This window comes from Miniopterus natalensis, chromosome 12 (genome assembly GCF_054644295.1).
Source record: "Miniopterus natalensis isolate mMinNat1 chromosome 12, mMinNat1.hap1, whole genome shotgun sequence".
In the NCBI taxonomy this organism is placed as follows: domain Eukaryota; kingdom Metazoa; phylum Chordata; class Mammalia; order Chiroptera; family Miniopteridae; genus Miniopterus; species Miniopterus natalensis.
In genome coordinates, this window is record NC_142092.1 from 33,441,376 (window position 1) to 33,464,215 (window position 22,840).

The 22,840-nt window shown below is 39.4% G+C and overlaps 1 protein-coding gene across 1 annotated transcript in view; it reads right to left on the reverse strand.

Moving 5' to 3' along the window:
• DOCK8 (dedicator of cytokinesis 8) overlaps positions 1 to 22,840 on the reverse strand; it is a 142,536-nt gene that overhangs the window by 109,980 nt on the left and 9,716 nt on the right. Inside the window, exons 2-5 of the mRNA XM_016214296.2 lie at positions 21,267 to 21,442; positions 18,466 to 18,537; positions 6,870 to 6,993; positions 2,767 to 2,979 (exon numbers count right to left, since the gene is read on the reverse strand). Of these exons, the coding sequence (XP_016069782.2) occupies positions 2,767 to 2,979; positions 6,870 to 6,993; positions 18,466 to 18,537; positions 21,267 to 21,394 (537 nt within the window). The 5' untranslated portion in view covers positions 21,395 to 21,442. The remainder of the gene's footprint in view (positions 1 to 2,766; positions 2,980 to 6,869; positions 6,994 to 18,465; positions 18,538 to 21,266; positions 21,443 to 22,840) is intronic.

Consider the following 22,840-nt stretch of genomic DNA (forward strand, 5'->3'; position numbering starts at 1 on the left):
TGGGGTTGAATTTATAGGTTCTATAAAAATATGTCCAGCTAAAACTTGTTAAAGTTCTACATATAGAAAGGCTTAGTAATGACAAATTGAGAGATATACCTGTATCTTGCCACACTGGGACTCAAGACTTAAAGAGAAACACCAAATCCTTATTGTAACTTGAAGCATTCCAACCTAAACTATTGTAGTATCGTAATTATATTCACATAGGCAAAGGTAAACAGTGTAAGTCCCTGAAAACTTTAATTCCTGCTCTTGCTGTAGGCTATCCAAACACTGGTCAGTGCTCTGCAGCTCACAAGGGCCTAAAATAGAGTCATATCTAATTCTATTTTGCTGGGCTGAATGAGAGCTTCCTACCAAATACCCCACAGCAACCATAGCATTGTTACAAATAGCAGTAACGTCACCTTCTTGGCAAATCTGTACCCAGTTTGGTGGAATAGTCGAAGTGGTAAACTCATATCCACTCTAACCTCTGTTCTCCTTCAAGGCTCAAGGCTGAATTTACCAGCTGGCATTCTTGCAGGGTGGAGCTGCTGAGTTTGTTCCAGAGAGGGCACTGTTCTGATGCTTACACTGGGCAAAACTCCCTCAGAGCAAGCTGGAACTTTTAGGGTGATCAGAACAGACACATCTGAGAGGGAAGGTCCCCTTATTGGAAAATAACCTCAACATAAAGACACCGGTTTCTAAGACTACATTTGGCCTGGATTCAATCTACTTTTTAAAGCTTTTCATTCGGGAAATTGTAAACATACACAAGTAGAGAGAAGACTATAATGAACCACTTTTACCCATCGCCTAGCTTCAACAATTTCAACTCATGGGCAACTTGGTTTAATCTATACTTCCACTTACTACCTCCCCTTACTCAATATAGGATTACTTAGAAGCAAGGCCCCAAATATCATATAATCTCATCTATAAATATTTCAGCACAACTCTCTAAAAGATAAGGACTTTTCAAAACACACAACTGTAGTACCATTATGACTCTTAAAAAATTAACAGAAAATTCTTGTTTTCACTAAGTATGTAATCAGTTCCAAATTTCCCCAACTATCTTAATGTTTCTTACAGTTAGTTTTTAAAATCGGGATTCAAACAAGGTCTATATATTAATGTCTTTCCTAAGTTTCTTCTAAGCTGTATGAATTTCTTGAGCCTTTACAGTTATCTGAAATAGGAATGAATTCCCAAAGAAGCAGAAGAGGAAATGTAAAGTTTTAGGGGACACTTGTTTTCATCTTCCTGGGAGGTGTGTGTGTGTGAGAGAGGGAGAGAGAGAAAATAAGATAGTGAGAGAGAAATATAATGAGAGGACATGCTTCCATCAGTTGGACCAATGGATTCTGAGGCCAACTCTACATCTGCCTACCTGCAATTTCATTATGTGAGCCAGGAAGTCCCTCCATTTTTTTCTTAATTGGTTTTAGTTGGGTTCTGTCACTGGCAACAAAAATGCAAAGTCTTTAAAGATTTGGAGTATAGTGGCAACTTTCTTAGGGTTCAGCACATAGGATGATACCTTTTATAGACTCAGTGAACCAGGGAAAGAACTCCCCTCTTCTAACCTGGTGGCTGAGTCCTACTTATATCTCTCCTGTAGACTCCGTCATAACTTGGATGTAATAGCTCACCTCTCTTCTAACTTTCCTCACTAGAAAATAAATTGATAGTATAAAATAATTTCATTAATGTGTTATCAAAAAATCTGCATTTGTAATCATTTCATGGTAGGCCAGAAATTTACCTTATTTTCCACAGGACTTTCTCTGAAGCAAGTACAAATTACAAGTACAAATGCCATTTCTGTGTGTCCAACTACAATGTATTAAAGGACTGGTATAGGGGTGCTCAAGCATTTTAGACATACCAATTTACAAATAACTGGTACGCTAATTACAAAGAGTTCCTTCCCACTCAATAAAGGTCCCATTAGGACCTCTGCTAGATTATAACTTTCAATCTCAACTGAGTTTCATCACTGTTCAAAGACCATAAAACGAAGTTCCTCCAAAACAGTCTACGATTCATTCTTAAGCCACTCAGACTGGACAGTCTCCATTTAATCCATTGAGGGAAACTTCAATGAGTTGATATCTCAGTGGAAGTATTCTCCTCACCCTTAATTGTCCTCTCTCTTCTGGTGCCCACTCTGGGTCACCTTATTATGTATTGGCACCTCCACCATGGAATCGGCAGGAAGAGGAATGCAAGTGACCACAGGCAAAGCCTAAATTAGCAAACTGTTCTGGGCCAGGTCCAATATACAGAGAAAGGAAAAACCAAGATCCTAACGCTCTATGCACTGGGAGCATGGCTGTGATATTTTAGGCTGGAATGCTTTCAAAGATTAAAAAAGAAAAAAACTTAAGCATTAAAGAACATCCAGGTTTAAGTAATACGTCTTGATGGATGAACTATAAGACATACCCCCATGTCACTGAATGGTTTACTAGCTGAGTGGGATTACTGCATGCGAACCCTCGGAATGTTCTGAAGATTAAATGAGATAACATCAGTGAAAGTGTTCCGTAACGTGTTATGAAAATCCTAGTTATTATTGCAGTCTCACTTGTGTAATTGATCAATAATTGGCTCTGCTATTACACAGGCCTGCCTTAGTAAATTAAACAGCCTCAGAAATCATACGATGAAGCATCCCGACGCTGCTATACAATAACAATGGACAATAACATTTTCCCGGAGCCTGTCCACGTCCCCACTGAAATTCTCCAGCACAGAGATGGTCGCACCCACCTCGTCCACCGAGGGGTAAAGGGCAAAGAGCTCGGCCTGCCGGTTGGTCCTCCGGGCCTCTTCATTCTGCTTCTCAAAGTCCTCGGCACTCACATGCTGCAGGAGGTTCTCCAGCCGCTGGTCGGGCTGCAGGCTGCGCAGGTTGAAGTCACAAGCGGTGAGGGGGCCTTTCCCGGACACATCACACAGCACATTTAAGTGGCGGGGACCTGCCTGTGAGAAAAGACACATCTTTGTGAGAGGGATTGCGGATCTAAAAGGAGAATTAACAATCTGGGATGTCTCAAGACTGCTCCAATGTGCGACTGTAGAATCAGGCCTCAAGGAATTTCTGAACCAACTGGGGGTTTGACAAGAATCACATCTTAGCTTCCTGGCCTGAGCATCCTAAAATTAAATCTCTTCTTCCCACCTGGAAACAGGTAATTATTCATCAGATGTGGATAAATTAGTGTTTGGTATGTCTTTTTCCGGAGACTGGGAGCCAAGCCTCTTATGAGCCACACTTGTGTCTCATGTTCAAGCAGAACAGACTGTAACAGAAAGGTGACTGGCCTGGGGAATAGAGGGATCTCATCCTAATCTCAGCTCCAGAACTTGGTTTTTGAAACTGGAAAATAAGATGATCTGTGAGGAGCTTTCCAAATTAAACTTTATCTAAACTCCAAAGCTGAATCTATGTTTCTGGAGACAGAGTGTGAGCATGGGAACACTTTCCTGCAGGACTTTAGTAACAGTTAGAGGAATAAGCACCAGAAAAAAAAAAAAAGAAGTATCCATTTTTAGCTGCAGTGTGTTTGAAAAATCTCTTAAATCAATCGCAGGCAAGTGCTTTATTCCATTAGAAATGTCACGGAAATTGGGAGTTGTGTACTTAACCAGAGTTGGCAAGGAACATGTAACCATAATCAATACTATGTCATAAGAATGTAGATGGACCTATTATAAATATCTATAAAGTTGATGGTAGAATGTTACCCTAAAGTTCTACTAAATGGATTTATACAATTTCTCTATAAAATATGCTTTTTGTGACATCGATCTGCCTCCTAAAAACGCTACTTTACTAGATTATAAATTTTACCTAAAATGAATGTGCTAGCAATAATCAGTAATAACACTTTAATTATTAATACTTTTGTTTTAAAATTTATAAAAGCTTTGGGGAAATGAAGTGGATTTTCAATTTCTTCAAAAGGATATATATACACACACATATGTATGTATATATATATTCACATATGTATGTGTGTGTATATATATGTGGATGTAAAGACAAGAGCATCTCTGAAACACTGCTTGTAGTAACTAAATGATAGAGACAATCTAAATGCTCTCTAAAAGAGGAAGCATTAAGAGATTTTAGTACTTTCAGACAATGGAATGTTATGCAGCCATTAAAAAGGAAAGAACATACATTCATTGCAAAAGAAAAGATTATCACAGTATATTATGTTGTTAACAAGGAAAAAGAAAGTTATACAATATTATCTATAATATGACCTAATTTTATGAAATATATGGGTACCATGAAGTCACATCATATATGTATTTAACTTACGTAAATTAGGACATCTGGCCTCACCACTCCCCTTAATAAGGTATGTAAGAATGAGAATGAAAGGGAAGAAGTTGCTGGTTGTTTCACGGTCTGAGTATCTCACCATGGTGAGTATTAGTCTAATACTTAAAAACATAATTTTTGTATAACTTGTTTCTGAAACCCAGACAATGACTTCATTGAGTGCTCTGTTAGTCTGCTGGAGGAATGAGTGTGCTTTATGGGTGTGCTGCTCATTCACCTATTGCCTCTCAGCTCCAAATTCATCCTTTCATGCAATCTACGATGCTAGGTTTGCGTTTAGCAAATCACATTTCTGCTTTGCCTGCTGCTCCTTTTAAGTTGTGCCAATAGGGGGCGCTACAGGGAACCTGGATGGCTGGAGCTGGGAGAAGAGACTGGCCCCTTCCTCTTTGCTTACAGTTCCTCTCGCCATGGCAGTGGCAGCTGTTCTAGCCTTTGCTTCTTTGGGCACTTCCAGACTATGCTCATCTTACCTCCTTGGAGGTACCAGAACTAGCTCGGCAATTCCTCCTCCTAGGAGGTCTGAGTCTACACTTCTGGCCTCTATGAGGTCTTTCCTCAGAATTCCTGAAATACTACCACTGGCTAGGTCACACCCCCTCCTCAGAGATTTGAGTCCTAGCTCTGAGGCCCCTCTTCTGAGCTTCTAGGTTCTGACCTCCAAGCTCTTCCCATTAGACCCCTGGTTCTCACACATGGGACCAGCAGCATCAGCACCTCCTGGGAAATGCTAATTAGAAATGCAAATTATCAAGCCTCACTCCAGACATAGTGAGTCAGAAACTCTGGGGTTAAACATGCCCTTTGGGGGATTCTGAAGAAGCTATAGTTTGGGAGCCACTGCCCTACACCCCAGCCCCAGGGTGCTGGTGGTGTGCTTTTTCTTGCAGTTATGATTTCCACATGACTTCATTGTTCCTTTTTGGTTCTCTCAGTCCTCCAAAACCAGTTTAAGCAATTCTCTGTTAAATTTCTTCTGTGGAAATACCTAGTGTGGTTTCTGTCTGACTGATACAAAAAACAATTTACTTGGTCATCATGTATGGTGAAAACTGAATTTAGTAAAAATTACCAATGCAAAAATCCCTTACATCTCCCATAGAGTACAGCACACAGATACACTAGGCCTCGGGAAGCCCATCAGATTCAGCACTGGAATTGATGGCTGATTCCTCTGTAGAGCTCAGATTAGGTAGTAGGCATGACTGTAGAGACTGTGTTGTTAGAAGAATAGGTAGGTATTATTTTAAAACCCTCTAGTAATATTCAGCATAGTGAGATGCCTGGGTTATGAGAGTACCCGAAAGCTAAAAACTATACTGGTTTAAGAAGTCCTATGCAAATTGAACAAATTTCTCCCTCTATGATTTATTTCTCTTAATTATAAAACAAGCATGTTGGACTAGAGCTCTGGTTTTTAAAATTTTTTTAAAATTGTGGTAAAATATACATGACAAATTTGCCATTTAACCCTTTTTTTAGTGTTCAGCTCAGTAGTGTTAAGTACATTCACATTATTGTGCAACCAGCCTACAGAACACTTTTCATCTTGCAAAACTGAAGCACTATCCCATTAAGCAATAACTTCCCATTTCTCCATCTCCCGGCCCCTGGCAACTACCATGCTACTTTGTTTCTATGAATTCGCCTACTCTAGGTACCTCATATACGGGACATTATACAGTATCTGTTCTTTTTGTGATTGGCTTATTTCACTTAGCATAATAGCTTCAAGGTTCATGCATGTTATAGTATGTGTCAGAATACACCTCTTTTTTAAGACTGAATAATATTTCATTGCATGTGTATGCCACATTTGTTTATCCACTTATCTGTCCATGGATACACGGTTGTTTCCACCTTTTGACTATTGTGAATGCTGCTGCTATAAACACAGGTGTACAGAGCCAACTTTTAAACTCTACTCTGTAATAATGATAATAGTAATAATAACAACAATAACAGTAGCCGACATTTACTGGGCACTAAAGTGTGAGAAGAGACATGGTTCTAAATGCTTTACACATATAACTCATTTAATACTCAAACAACTTCATGCGATAGTTACTATCATCACTCTTATTTTCCAGGGAGGAAACTGAAGCCCAGAGAGTTTAGTTATCCTGCCTGAGGTTGCAGAGTTCCATGTGTGGTAGAATCACGGAGACCCCAGACAGTCTGCCTCGGTGTGGAGCTTTTAATCACTCTGCAGTCTGCCTCAGGGGCACCTCTGAGTATCTGCAGTATTGTTGTAGGACTGGGGCCCAATGGCCTCTCCCAGACATTAGAGTCCCTGCACTTTTATCTATTTTAATTACTGAGTTTCTGGGTTTTCGCTTGAACACCATGTCTGTGGCTACAAACAAGTCTGAAAAAAAAATCACTGACTCAGGTGGTAGAGTTCCTCCTACTCCAATATTCTATGAATTTAGCCTTTTTATGAGTTAATAAAACCCGACAGCATGCCACAGGCAGAACAGCCAGTAACCTGGTAACCGTGTTTGTTGATAGGAAATACCTGAGCTCTGGGTTCACTGTACTCCAATGTCTCTGACTCAAACGTCTGTTTCTGAAGCGTCTTGTGGAAATCTTTTCGGGATCCAGTCTTTTTAAAACCGCAAACCTCTGAACTTCCTTGGTGTCTTTATTGTTGTTGTTATGGGGGTGGGTGGGGGGAGAGAAAGGGAGAGAGAGAGGCAAAATCATTAGATTAAAAATAAAAGTAATGTTTAAGCACAGACTTGGTGCTGAAAGGTCTTGCAAAGAGAGGACCAATTGTAATTCCTCAATCTAATTATGCACCAGGCCTAATACAAGGCTCTCTTGTAATGAGATACAAACTTGCCTCCTGGCTGGCTCACTATTAAAGGCAGCAATGGCCTGGGAAAATGCCACTTCAGAGGTGTGGTCATTTCAGCCTTGGGGCATTTGGATCCAAGCTGAAGCTAAACTATGACCCTAGTGTAAGCAGCTGGAATGACTCTAGCAACATGCAGAAGCAGCAAACAGAGGTCGTTCGAAGATACAAATAGAGGAAAACATTTAAACTCCACATCAATGTTCTTAATAATGAATAAAAGAGGCAGGACATGACTGTGAAAAATAGAAATTATTTACATACTGAAAATCTTGGCTAACATTCCCCATCTCCACTCCATTAAAATGGATTTTTTTTAAAATGTGTAGCTATGGAAGGGGTTTAAAATATAATGTCTAGGACTATCCCAGGGGAAAGAGATTAGACCATAATTTCATAAAGAGAAAAGCAACAGGTATAAACTGTCAAATAATAACTATAGAAACCAGTGTGTGTATTCCCCATTTTCATGACTCAAATGCTTCCTGGAAAACATGCTGCAAAGTCAACAGCAAGGACACGCACCTGAGTCGTCTGATGGCCCCGTTAGAAAAACCACCGCGCGGGCGGGAGAGGCACGCGAACCGAGTCAGGATTCATCAGGCAGATCAGACGCAGACAGAGAAAGCAGATGGAGGAGCCGCCAGCAGGGGCCCAGATGCAGAGTTTATAACTCTTTGGGAAGGCGAAGTTGGGTTACGCACAGCGGCACATGCGGAACAAGGATCCCGTAAGTTTTAGTTCACTGGGTTAACTGAAGAAAAAATGAGACGCCCCTGTGTGGTTTGCAGGGAGAATGGGGAATAGGACTCTCGTTGGATTTTATTATGCTCTAAAGATGAGCAACTTGTGTTGAGTAGAAGGAGACAAGAAGTGTCCTAAAAGGGAGCCATGATGGGCTGGGTGACTAGTTCAAGTCAAGGTTTATGGTAAACGGCCACCCGTCGTCCATGCCTCCAGGCCGCTTGCGTTGCCCTGACCGGACCTGCCCTGATGGGGCTGGGTGAGCAACAGGCCAAAGTGGGGAACTGAAACAAAATAAGGAAACGAAAAAGGTGTGCTCTGAATCAGGAAATAAGGCTGAGCGTTTAGAAAGGATTGCAAGAGGGATATCTAGTGTAACGGCTGGTTTGAGATTCTGAAACACCAACAGAATCAGTACATTTTAAAATGTTAATCATACTGCTCAAACTCATCAATTAACAAAAAGTATTTTGGAGAACGCTTTCAAGCAATTCCTCAGAAGTAAAAACTATTTGAAATATTTAAGGAAATGATTTTTATTTTTTGGTTCCAGTAGCTCGAAGTGTGCAGATGTAGTGGTAAAAAAAGAGTAGATACACATGTGGACAAATTTTATTTTATATTATAATATTTAGTTTCTATTTTCTAACACAGATCCTGAGAGAGAGAGAGAGAGAGAGAGTCGCCCATGTGATTTCATAAACATATTAGCTTCTTAAAAGTTATTCTTGCCAATATAAATTTAGGCAGCAACATGTGTGTGTGTCTGTGCTGGATGGTTAAGCATTAGACTTTTTCCTCCCTAAGGATTCAAAGAAACAGCACCATGTGATCTTAATGTCCTGGGGGAAAAGCCACCCAACTCAAAATAGTGGCAAAAGTAGGCAACTTTTAAGTTGTATCCTGATTATATTACCCTAAGTGACAACATGCTGAATCAGTGACCACTTTTCCTGAAAAAGCCAGTTTTAAGGGGAAACATTCCTGAAGGAATTAACTAATATTAATTCATTCTAAGATGGAAAGCAAACAGTGAATTAAAATTCAAGTTTCACACTTTAGTATTTGCCTTTCACCTTCCTTAGGACTTGTACACTGCAAGGGAATTGATGTCAAGGTTCAGTCACATGCCTCTGCACAAGGAAACCTGCGTAGGCCACAGGAATAAAATCCAGGAAGCAGCATAGTCTAAGTCCTTAGGTTAAGCTGTGGTAACTAGAACTGTATTTGTTTTAGCTTTGTCTCTTATCTCATAAAATGCACCATTTCTAAGAGTGTTTACTTACAAGTGTACAACACACACAAACACACACAGACACGGACTCACACAATGACAGACTGTGCCTGCCTCTGTCATCCTCAAGTCACTCCTTTCGGTGCCTCTATTGCTTCATAAGGTAAGGCATGCACATAACGTGAATTCTAGGATATCTCCCCCAGTTTTAAGATTTTTATGATAGCTCAGACACTATATGTAAAAAAATTCAAATCAAATTTTCTTCACAAAATATGCTTGAATCTGGGGAAAATGAAATTTATTTGGCAATTGCGTTTTTGCTATTTTATGCAAACAGAAGCTTTCTTTCTCTTTTTTTTTGTCCTTGGTATTTCTGGAGTTCTTCACATGGACCCCAAAGACACTGACCAGTGAGCATTTAAAACAATGAGTTACAGAAAGTGTTAAAAGTTCATTTCACTACACACACACACACACACACACACACTCTCTAATCCTATGTATATGTCAGCCCTCAGGATTTTGGTATGGAGAGCATTAAGACTAATGTATTCTGTAGCTGTGTGTTCGAAACCAGAGCAAACTTTTTCCCTTCCCCATTCTACATTTGGCATTTATTTCCCCATTTAAAATCTCAGAAAGTTGCGAAGCTCCCTTGTGGCAGTGAGGGTGAAGCCAGCTGGGGGGGAGAGGATGAGGGTTGGCGAGAATGAACGGATGACTCATTTCAGAACTGCCAGCCACAGAAGGCAGCCACCACCACCGGGTAGGTAGTGAGACTGCTGGCAGCACGCCACTGGCCACCAGAGTCCCAGCCTCATTGCCCCAGCCTGGGCAATGGAGCCAAATAAAACCATGTTCCTGTTGAACCTAATTGTAGATGAGATGGGGAAATAGGCCAAGTGGTGGAAAGACTGTCCTCGTGAAATGAACACAACCTATTGCTTCTCAAGAGCAACATGATACGGACATTTGCTTGCGAAAGTTTCATTCATTCATCCATCCATTCAACAAATGTTTGTTAATGTAGCTCCTGAGAATAAGGCACGAAAGAAGCTGCAGACTGGAAGACACAAGAATCCTAGCTCTAAAGAAGTCCCAGTTCTCAGTGCTGTGACAGTTCAGTGACAAAGATCACATATTTAGCAGGGGACAAGTAACTAGAACATAATGCAGAGTATGCAACAGCTTCTAAGAGAAGAACAAACAACATGCTTTGAAAATTCAAAGAAGGGAGTAATGACACTTCCCAGGTCAGGGGAGGCTTTGAAAAGCCCTGGCCTTGGAATTGGGCTTTAGTGGGTGTGGCTTTGTGGGGATAGGGAGTCCGCACAGAACGGGTCAAGGCTGACCCAGTGACATCCACAGCTGCATTGCTCTTTGTAGCTGCGTCGGTTGACAAGCCTGGCTTGCTTTCCATACGTTTAGAAAACATATAGCTAAACACCTTGAGAGCCTGCACAGCAAATGCATGTCATAATAAGCAATTATTGATCAGGGAGACATTTTTATGATGTTTAGGGAGTAACTGAATTATATGCACTGATGTGTTTGAATTTTAATTGTTTACCAGTTCACTGGGAGTAAAATATGGTATAATAAAACAGATGATACCCCATTCCTTGATATCCCAGCTCCCCTTGAGCATGACCTTCCTCCCAAACTACCTTAATCACCCAAGATGAAAGGCAAAGTATAAGGACTTTTATGATGCTGCTCATAACACTCATGAAATGTTTCACTGTCCCTCTGGATAATACACCAAGAATAAATAGCATGCAAACAAGTTAAATTACTTAAGAGTTCAACTTTCCACCAATACATCAAACACATGCTTCAGTTAATCACTTTAATGCTTAAGGTATTTAATGTCACCCAAAGGATGCCAGCAAACATCGATCCACACAGAATTATCGAAATATATGAAAGTAAGATGGGATAAACAAGTAACCAGAGCACCCTTCTAGTCATTAGATCAATGATCATTTTCAAAAGTCATGGAGAGAAAAACACTTTTTTTTTTTTAAAGAGCAAGGACACCAAACTTTGTGCTATATGCACGAAAGATAGAGTGGAACTCATTCAAGGCATCTTCCAGTGTAAGAAACACAAACATTTCAAGTAGAAAAAAATATATTTACCCCCAAAAGAGATCATGTATTTTATGTTTCTGTATAGTTTAATCTTTCTCTATGAAGTTAAAAAGAAAGTCTGAGACTTCCCTCTACCCTTCATGGGCAGTACTATTTGTCTGATTTAAGAGTCTCAATTATAGAACTTGAGTGGCAAATGCTCTATGGAATTATTAGAGTGGGAGGGAACAGAAGTGGCCATTACTCCACTCCCCTGGCCCCCCTAAGTGGGATTCAAAGCCATTATCACAGATAGCAAGGACATAAAAGACTAACCCCAGATATTATAGAGAAATGTAATATCAGCAAGGAGATAATTGAGGAATAAAAGCGCTAACTAAATCAGTGTTTCACTGCATGGTTATGGATGACAAAGATATATCCATAGAAAGCCAAAGGGCTTCACTAAGTATGGTCCTCTAGAGGAAGGTAGTTTTTTTACCCCCTGTGGTGCATTAAAATATATGGGATAGAGTTTTTGGTTCAGTCCTTTGGAATGCTAATGTAAGTGCTGTTTCTGAAATCTTCAGAAAACCTTATTTCACTTGAAAGAAATATTTTAGGTGAGTTGAATTGGAACTAGATAAGCCCTAACATATACATCTTGTGATTTTCAAATCTTAGCTTTATTCCACTTTATTCCATGAATATATAAATTATAGTGCCTATGATGTGACATCTACCCTGGACCATTAAATTAATCTTCAACAACACTGGGTTGTCCCTTGCTTTTTTCCTTTGCATTTAAGATCTTACTAATTGGTTTAATTTAAATAATCTGTCAATTGGGAAAGATCAATGGAATCTTATTCTGTAATGCTATTTAATAAATATCATAAATAGTAACTAATATTTATTGAATTATTGACATATGCCAAAAATCTTCTAAGAGCTTTACATGCTATTTTATTTATTGCATACAACAAAACTTTATGAGGTAGGTACTATTATAATGTCTATTTCCTAACGAGGAGATTGAGGCACAAAGAAATAATTTGCTTCGGGTCACACAGCTAGTAAGTGGTGACTTGAATTCATTAACTCTTGCTCCAGAGAAACCACCATTAGCATAATGCATCTGAGATTCATCCATGTCATTGCTTAAGTCAGTAATTTGTACCATTTTACTGCTGCATAGCATTCAATTGTATGGATGTACCAAGGTTTGTTTATCCATTACTCAATTGAGTACAATTTGGGTTGTTTCTAGTTGTTGACAATTACAAATAAAACAGCATAAATATTTATAGAGGACTTTTTATGTGAACATAGGTTTTTATATCACTCAGGTAAATACCTAAGAGTTGGACTTCAGGTTGTATGGTAAATATATATTTAACTGGGGTTTTAAAACAGATAAGGGAAGAAAATTTAGTGATAGCAAACGATATTTAGAAAATAGGTACATGAGCTCCCAGTAGAAAATGATAACTAGAATGAGATTGGAAAAATTTATGTTTTACTTTAATCAATAATATCCAGAATTGGCAAGGATTTGGGGGGAAGGGCAATTCCATCTCCTAGTTGGTAATAGAGTGAATCAGCACAACTTTTCTGGAGAAAAATTTGGCAGTACTTATCAGAATGGATCATGTGCACTGGTTCCATTTCTACTTTCAGAAATATTCATACACATGTGTAGGGGAAAATGTGCATAGATGTTCATTGTGGTATTATCTATAACTGTAAAAATGGAAACAACTGCAATGTCCGTCAACAAAGGAAGTGTTGATAACTTATGATACATTTCTTCAACCTTGGAATACGAGGCAGCATTTTTAAAAGAAAGAAATAGATATCTGAAATAGAAAGACATCAAAGATATTATTGAAGAGAAATATATATTCTTGCAGGGCATTTGGTCCTGATCCAAAGCACCCATGGAGACATTTGGTCCACATCAAAAGGTCCTAGATATTTGGTCTGGTCCCAAATATCCATGCTTAGAAAACGTCCCTGGGTTCAAAGACCCTATAACGTTTACTTCTACTTTTGGTTTACAGGATTCCTACATAAAAAATGCTATCATCGCCCAGCCAGCATGGCTCAGTGGTTGAACATCGCCCTAGGACCCAGGAGATTGAGGTTCGATTCCCGGTCAAGGCACATGCCTGGGTTTCAGGCTCGATCCCCAGTGGGGTGTGTGCAGGAGGCAGCCGATCAATGACTCTCTCATCATTGATGTTTCTCTCTCTCCCCCTCTCCCTTCCTCTCTCTGAAATCAATAAAGACATATTTTAAAAAATGCTGTCATGTTTTATTGGTCCAATTATTTTGTTGTGTCGCCATTAATAACCCTTTTTGCCTTGGTAGCCTAGTTAGTAATGGTACATGCGGTCAGCGTGGACCAAATGTCTCCATGAATGTTTAGGTAAGAGACCAAATATCCAGGACAAAATTTCATATTTTAAGGACCTTTTGGTGTGGACCAAATGTTTCTGTGGATGTTTCAGACAGAATTAAATGTCTGCTAATGTGTGTGTACACATATACATATACACACACATATTTACATACATACATATTTGTGTAAAAATATAAATGTTATTATGTATTTGTAAGGGCGTGAAAAGAAGATCTGGAGGGCTACCCAGCAACCTCTGTGCAGGTAAGAGTGGGTTGAGGGGAAGAGCAAGGAGCAATGAGTATGAGACAAGAGACTTGCTTTTTACTTAATACATTTCTATATTACTTTATTTATTTCAAAACAAGCATGCATTATTTGCCACATAAAATAATAAATTCTTAGGAGAGCTAATTAATCACTAATTATCAACTGAACAGCAACCCCTATTGCACTCTCCTCCAACTTCCCAGCCAACCTATAAAACACAGAAAAAATGGAACTCACCAAAACTTACACATAACTTAATGCCTAAATCTGGACAAAATCTCTGTGGATCAGATGGAGCTAGAAATTCCTTCCTGCCAGCCCCTGAACAGTCAGTGTCTATACTAGCCAGAGATCTGAATTCTCCTTCTCCCCTGCAGCAGGTTACCTATGAAGCCACTCACAGGCTCCACCTGCTTTCACTCATATGCACCACAACCAGCCAGCCACCTTCCTTGTCCTGGTCTTTCCGCCATCATTCTGAAACCACACAGAAACAACTCAGAAACCAACTGAGCTGAAATGGATATAGGGTTGGGAGATGAAAGGTGTCTGGCAATAGTGTATTGGATACTCCCCACAAATAAAATAGTATGCACATAGGGGCAGAGTGATCCCCGGGAGGAGTGTGTGCTGGAAACCGTAGCTTTCCTGTGCAGTGCATCAGATTCAGAGTTCCAAAGAATCAAATAGTGGGACAGAAAAAGGTGCTTGCTCAGGAAAACACTAGTTAGAACCTGCCAGGAACTGCCAGTGCATTTCAAGTTGCACACTTCCACCTGTCCATTCACTAATTTCTGGGAAAGGAAATGGTCCGTTACACAAGTGCAGATAACAAGGTCAATGGCAATCCCATCCCTAGTATGTTGTCAAATATAAGGTTAAAATAGATATTGCTTTGTTTTATTTTAAAAATGCAGAAAACTAGTACAGAATAAGTATATAGATAACCATTGTTCCTACAGAAGAGATAAAAACAAAAGGAGACACATAAGGAAACAAAAGCAACAAAGTGGCAAATTGTGTGGATTAACATTTTAATCCAAAATTCTTAGTAAATAATATTAGGTTTGTTAATGAAATTTTAAGCATAAGAGCAAAAATAGAAATCATAAGGAAAATTGTCAATATAGGTTTTATTACATAAATAATTCTGAATGTTAAAAAACTATAAACAATTTCAAAAGACAAAGAGCATACTGGTAAGGAATTTGTTATATAGGACAGACAAAAATCCTAAAGATAAACAAGACCAGACAAATACATTAATAGAGAGGCACACATTGAATGAACAGGCAGAGCACCAAGGAAAAATTCCAAATGGCCAACAAATATATGGCAAAAAGAGGCCCAGTCTAATAAATAAAATTAAAATTAAAGGCAGCCTTTATATAATCAAATTAGAAATTTATTAAAGATAACATCCAATCTTCTTAAGGACTCATGCATATATTGTTAATAATCTTTCTAATATTTTCAAATCCTTAAATTTGTGCATACTCTTAGACACAGAAATTTCTCTTACAGAAGTTTATTTGAAAGGAAAAAAATCATAGATGTGCACAAAGATGTTGCTGTATTGGGGTAAAACACTGAAAAAAAGGAAATCAACTAAGTGTTAAAATTGGTTAAATAAATTTTGGTGTAAATATATTATGTAACCATTAAAATTGTGTTGAGGAAGAATATTAAATAGCAAAGAGAGATATTTACAACTTACTGTAAAGATTGAAAAAACATGCTACCAAATAGTATTATAATCTGATTTAGTTTTTATACAAATATATATACAAAGAAACATGATTCAAAGGCTCTAAATCAAGTGTTAATGATGATTATCTGTCTATAGTGAAACTGAGTAATTTTTTCTCTCCTTTTATTTCCCTATGCAGTATTCTCTAAAATTCTCACAATCAATTCTCTAAAAAGAGTCCTTTTTTCTTTTAAGTTTGTGCAAGATAGAGAAAAGAAATATTCCAATGGGAATTGCTATGAAACTCAACTTCATGAATGAAATGAGCAGGAATGAAAAAGTGCAGTGTCCCAAAGAGCAAAAAAACCCCAATGGGGCTTTCCATTTACTGTCCTTCTCTGAATTTTTTCAGAACCTTAATATTGTAAAGTATCTCTAATTATAACTTATAAAAGCTTGAGGACAACTTGCCCTGAAATCTTTCATTTATTACCAGGAAAGCATAATCTTATTTGACTGCCTGGCAAACTTGGTTTTCCATTTGCATTGCAACAAATGACGGATTAGCATCTAACTTTCTCTTAATTACTTTATACAAGCCAAGCTTTCTCTTTTCAGCTATTGAAAATATTATGCATACTGACATTACTCCAAAAAACATCAGCACAAATTCAATGGCACACTTCCAGGAACAGGATAAAACCCAGTCCCCAAAAGTCTTTCATCACTTATCCCATAAAGCAGTAATTTTTACTGGGGTATAGGCAATGTGAAGATATCAGAACTTTAAATTACAGTAGTCTCCCCTTATCCGAGGGACATACTTTCCAAGACCCCCCTGGGTGACCGAAACCACAGATAGTACCAAACCCTATGTATGTCCTTCCCTATACATACATATTTATGATAAAGTTTAATTTCTAAATTAGGCACACTTAGGCATTAACAATAACTAATAAAAAAATAGAACAGGTATAACAATACACTGTAGTAAAAGTTCTGTGAATGTGCTCTCTCCCTCTCATCTTACTGCATTCTTCTCACCCTTCTTGTGATGATGTGAGGTGATGCCAATGCCCACGTGAGGGGGTGAAGGGGGGTGAATGACACAGGCAGTGTGATGGAGCCTTGGGCTACTATGAGGGTGACCTGAACACAAGCATTACCACCAGCTGATCTGATAACCAAGGTGGCAGCTACTAAGTGACTAAAGAGCGGGAGCATATACAGCACAGAGACCTGGACAAAGGATGATTCATGTCCCCCGGGGGCGGAGCAGGACATTTTGAGACTTCATCACGCTACTCAAAATGGTGAGCAATTTAAAACTTAAGAATTGTTTATTTCTGGGATTTCCCATTTAATATTTTTGGACGAGTGTCTCTCTGCTGGTAACTGAAACTGCAGAAAGCAAAACTGCAGATACAAAAGGACTATTGTCACAGAGTCTCTGATGTTTCTCTACGAAGGCATCCCCCCTATCTGCAGACACTCCCCAGCCACCTCCCTAACACAACACACACATACAGCTTGAGAGTTTTAGTGTGTAGATGTTTCTCAGGAGAGGGTACTGTCCTGGTCAGTGGCATGGAGAAAAAAGCTCAGGAGAGTGTCATAAAACATTTGATTAACCCAGGAGAGAACAGCCTTTTTGACTAGGATGCTAGCAATAATTTATTTCTCGCTCACAAATTTAAATGTTACCTTTGAATCTCAGGCCGAGTTTCAATTCATTTATCCCACCCCCTCTCCACCCCAGGAATTCATCAGAATGGTAACAAAACAGAAAGAGTCTCTTCTTTGTGTTTGAAATGCAACTTTCTCCTTCAGTAGGTGGATAGATAAACTGTTGTAAATCCATGTAGTGCAGTATTAGTCAGCAAAAACAGAAATGAGCTATCAAGGCACAAAAAGGCATGGAGGAACAAGGCAAAACTATGAAGACAGTAAAAAGATACGTGGTTGCTAAGGAGGGATGACTAAGTGGAGCACAGGGGGTTTTCAGGGCAGTGAAACTTCTGTACGACTCTCTAATGGCAGATAGATGTCATATATTTGTCAACACCATAGAATAAACAAGACAAAAGAAATGAGCCATAATATAAGCTATGGATTTAGTTATTATTAATGTATCAATACTGGCTAATCAATTGTAAGAAATGTACCACACTTAAGATCCATCTAAGAAAGGACAAATCTGTCAGATACAGCTACAAAAAGTAAAAGAGATTTTATCTGACCTTGAATCCATAGGAAGGATTTGGTAGATAGGTGAGGGAAGGGAGAGCGTGCCCGGAGGGGAAACAAGAAGTGCAAGGTGGAAGAGGTGGAATAGTGAGGAAGAGGAGGCAGGCACAGAGGAATGAAATGACTCCAGGACTTAAGGGAAATACATTTTAATAGACAGAATGAAACTAGATCAAGAAAGCTCTTGAAAGGCAAGCAGGTGGAGTTTGTATCTGATTCAGTAGGCTGTAGGGGGCCTGAGAGGGCGTTCTGGCAGGGGAGTGATACAAGATACTATTGACCCTCATTCATGAATTTTGTATTTGCAAATTTGCCTACTACTAAAATTTATTTGTAACCCCCAAATCAATATTCATAGTCACTCAGGGACATGTGCAAAAAAGTTAAAAAAAAGTTTTAAACCCAAGAAGCTAATAATAGGGGAATTGATTGGGAGGTGAGAGCCAGGGAATATATGAAAATTCTCAGTACTTTTTACCCAATTTTTCTGTAAATCTAAATCTGCTCTTTAAAGAAATCCATTAATAAAAAACAATAAAAAGCTAACAATATAAAATAAATACATATGTAAAGAGGAAAAAACAACAACTTACTTCTGGTTCACAATTAGCCACTCCCGAATATAGGTCTGAATACAGTCCTTGACATGAGGGTCCAGTTCAACCCTAATGAGATGAGTAATGAAATAAAAACATGTTATTACTGTGTAAAAACAACAAAGCAATGCCCTATCATAACCAAGGAGAGAGCAGCAGGATTTCAAAACCCAAGTCAAATGAGAATGCTAGGGGCGTTTCTTACCCAGTCATTCCACGTGAATTCCTCAAGCAATAACATTTTTACTTTGATGAGAAATATGCTGGCATTTTAGGCTTTGTGGGTTTTCTTTATTACAGAGAATCATGTTCAACCATACTTATCCCTAAAGGCATTCTGACACAAGACAGGTAGAACTTGCTGTAATCACATACAAAACAGGAAAAATAAGTATAAATACCAATTTTTCACAGGGGTAACTTGGGCATATTTTGTGCTCATTGGTAACCTTGCTAGGACATGCATGTCTCTCTTTTGAAAGCCAGGAAGAACAGTGGTTTTGTGCTTTTAGGCGTTGACAGGCCCCGGCTTTGGTTGGTGATCATTAATTGGGGCAGGTCTTGTCATATCTGCCTAGAAGCACATCCTAAGAGATTCTTTTCAAGTACTTCAGTGTCTTGAAATCAGAAATAACTAATTTCCCTCAGAAGCAAAGTTGTTTTGCTGTTTTTCCCAATGTTTTGGTATTAGAGATAAAGAGGTCTAAATACTGCAAGTTTTAATTTTCTTGTTTGTAAAAAGGGAATAAGAACAGTCCTTACTGTGTGGGCTTGCTGTTAGTATTAGATGAGACATTGTAAAAGTTAGCCATGTGGTCCCTGGGCGCTGAGTGCCTAAAACCAAGCCCCACCCCTTATTAGCTTTGTGACTTTGGGCCAGTCACTCAACCCTTTGGTGCCTCAGTTTCTTCACCTTAAATTGGTGATATTAAATAGTGGAGCATGTCCTTTAGAGAGCTGTGATGAAATTTAAATAAGTTAGCATGTGAAGTGCTTAGAAGAGTGTCTAGCATATAAGACCTACATATGATAGTTCATACTTAAGTACCATTTACTATGCATTAGACACTGATGTGATCACTTTAAATGTAGTAATTCAGTTAATTCTCTATCAGTCCCATAGGGGAGGCTGCTGTCATTATTCTCATTTTTCAGGAGAATGAGATGAGGAGAATCTGGCTTTAAGTCACCCAGCAAGTGGCAGAGCAGGGACTGGAACCCAGGCAGCTCACCTTTGGAGAGCAGGCTTATACCTACCACACTATCATGGTTCAACATGAAGTTCTGGGCTAGGCACAGGGGGCTCAACAGGATCAGCTGTTGTCTACTCTGATGATGACCATGGTACCTTCCTGGGTTTTAATTACACAGAAGACTTTGGGGCAAGGGTTGAAATAGTACAGGTGGTTTTCAAGACACCAGACAGACTGTTAGCTATAAATTCTAGTGACAAGGCAGTATTATACTAAAAAGTAATGCTAAGAAAAAAAATTACCTCCTTTATCAAATTAAAAAAAAAAAAAATCCTACCTCTAAATTTATTGCAAGTATTTTAAACAGGTTCTTCCAAGATTCTAATTCACTTGAAGACAATTAACCATAAAGTTTACACAAGGAAATAAAATTAAATGATTCTCTCAAAGGTAAAAATAATAGACACTACCTATATTAAAGTCATTCCTGAATAAATGGACTAAAAACAGGGGAAAAGTATTTCCCAAAGATCACAAAGTTTTTATTTTGTGGGAAGTGAGTATTTTGAAAATGTTAAGAACTGAGCATGTGGTCAGCTCTTTTGCATGAATAAGAACTGTGTAAACGACAGAGCAAAAGGTCAAAAATACCATATCACTGTCATCCAACTGCCTTAAACTGTAATAAAACGAAATCCAAATTAGAACTAGAATAACCCAGAGTAATGAGGGTAGGGGCCATGTTTCATGATCTCCTTTCTGGGACTTGTTGGGGAAGAAGAGAAGGTTGAAAATGTCCAGGAGGATGTGAATCATAACTTTGTTTTGAAAATGAATGCAAATAAAAGTTCATCCTAAACCCCCAAAGAGGCATTGCTTTTTACACAACAGAAGTAATGAGTTTCATTTAGATACAATTCCATCGTTTGATACCAAGAGCTAACACCAGTACCTATAAACACATAGACTAACCCCATTGCGGAAACTCGAGCCCTGAGGACCTATTCACGTATCCACTCTACAGAGCTCTCTCCATTGTTTTTTCACTTAACAAAAATTTCTTCAAGAGAAGGGACTTTGCCTTATTCATCTTTTTATCCCAGCGCCCAGCACATAGTAGATGCTCAACAAACATGGGTCCAACTTATGTTTATAACTTGATCCAGTCATAGACCAATTAAAATGCTTCTGAATGGAGGCATTTTTAATACAATTTTTATGAAAAATCTGGACATATTTATAAACGGAGAAACTGAGGCTTCATGAGGTGTGACCTCATGACTCACCCAAGTTCACTGAGCTGACACCCAGGCAGTCTGAGTCCAGGTCCTGCAATCTTTACCTCTTACTGAGCACTCTGTTTTGTCTTACTGCACCCCTTTAACTGGCTTGGTTCCCACATGGCTTTTCAAAGCCTCTAGTCAAACCAATTCAAAAACTACCTACCTGCAGGCCTTTGCATCATCGTAGTCATCCTGCACATCTTAACAGAGCTGAGTAACTTGGTTTATTTTTAAAAGAAGTCCAGAATTAGGGCGCTTCACTCCTTACCAAGAATAGGGGTGACAACCACAATCCCACCTACAGTTTAAGAAAATGACTTACCCTTCCTCCGGCAAAGAGGGCTGCAAAGTCCGACATTCCTTTGGCGTGAACACCACATCCAAGGTGTCTTCGGTGAAGTCTCCCAGCTCCTGGGCAAGCTCCACATCCAGGTTGTTCAGGTGTGTCATCAGAAGTCCTTCAAAGTCCACCGGCTCCACTGGTTCATAAAACTGAGGCTGCAGGGGTAGGGGAAGGAAAAAGGAGATTTCCACACGTTTTTCAGGTAAAAGAACTAAGGTGGCAGTAGGTGTTTGCCTCACCCCCACTTTCCACTCAGTAAGTGCTTCACTCTTAGAGCACAACTATGTGGAGCTGTCGTTAGAGGAGCTGTCAAACGCAGAAGCAGCGATATGGAAAAGAAACGCAGCTCGGAAAGTCGAGTCAGAACATGATGAGTAATTAAAATCATACCCCAAGGCAGAATTTTTCTCAGCTTAATTGCATCTTGATGAGAAATCCTGAGGAGATCCAAAATGAGATCATAAGGCTTTGCTGAATTTTTACAATTTCTCCTGCAAAAGCTCTCTGAGGCCATGTTTACCCCAATACAGTGAAGTAGTGAACAGAGGCAATTTTCCAGAAATTCAGGCAAACTCAACATTCCTTTGGATATTTAGGCACTGTGTTTCCTTTGGCCTGGGTTAGCCTATACATTGGTTCTTGAAGGCACTTCCTTTGTAGTCACAGTCCACAGTGAGCCAGACTTGGTGGCTGAAACACTCCAAGGCAGTGATTTCCAGCCGCTGCTGGGCCCACGGGTGCTGGGCGGGAAATTTTCACTGACTGCAGCTGAATGAGCAAATAAGGGCAGTCAGCTGGACTCGCTTTAAAAGGATGGGTTTTTTTGGCTCTTCGGTTATGTCCTTCCACAGTGGAAAGGACGAAAGACGTGGCAGAAGTGGATGGTAATTCAAAAAATAATGTCTTTAAGTGATAAAATAAAAAGTTAGTAATTCAACAAATATTATTTTTCTTGTCTGTGAAGTCCAAAGACTTAGGAACCACTGACTTCAGGCAGTAAAATAATCACTTAGATCAGCTGATTTGTGTAATAACAATAATAATAACAGCAGCAGCGGCGGCAGCTCTACGGTGTTCAAGTATCGCAGACTATTTGGAGTCATCGGTCAAAGGAGGTACTGTTCTCCACCTCTGCCCCCCCTCCACGGAACGACAAAACAAACACCCCAGATTCTTGACCTGTACTGCCTGGGTATGAAACAGGGAGAGGTCCAAAGGACGTGCTACTAACACTGGGTTTTTATCGCCCTGAAACTGTACATCAGGCTAGATGTATGGGCTCCCAGCTGGAGAGGAGGAACGACCTATTACTGAGCAGGCAAAAGCAAGCAAGATGAGGGAATGTAAATGTGTCTTGCTGAGAACTGAGCAAAACTGGCCCTCCTTCCTGTCTGAGACTCTCCAAGGTGGGGGATTTACACAGTGCCAGCGGGGGCAAAAGGGGAAGAAGAGAAGGCAACAGGCCTACTTCAGTAGGACAACAGAGCAAGGGCCCTCTCCCTAGCTCCCCGTGGCTCCCACGTGGTGTGACAGAGGACAAGCAAGTTTCCCTT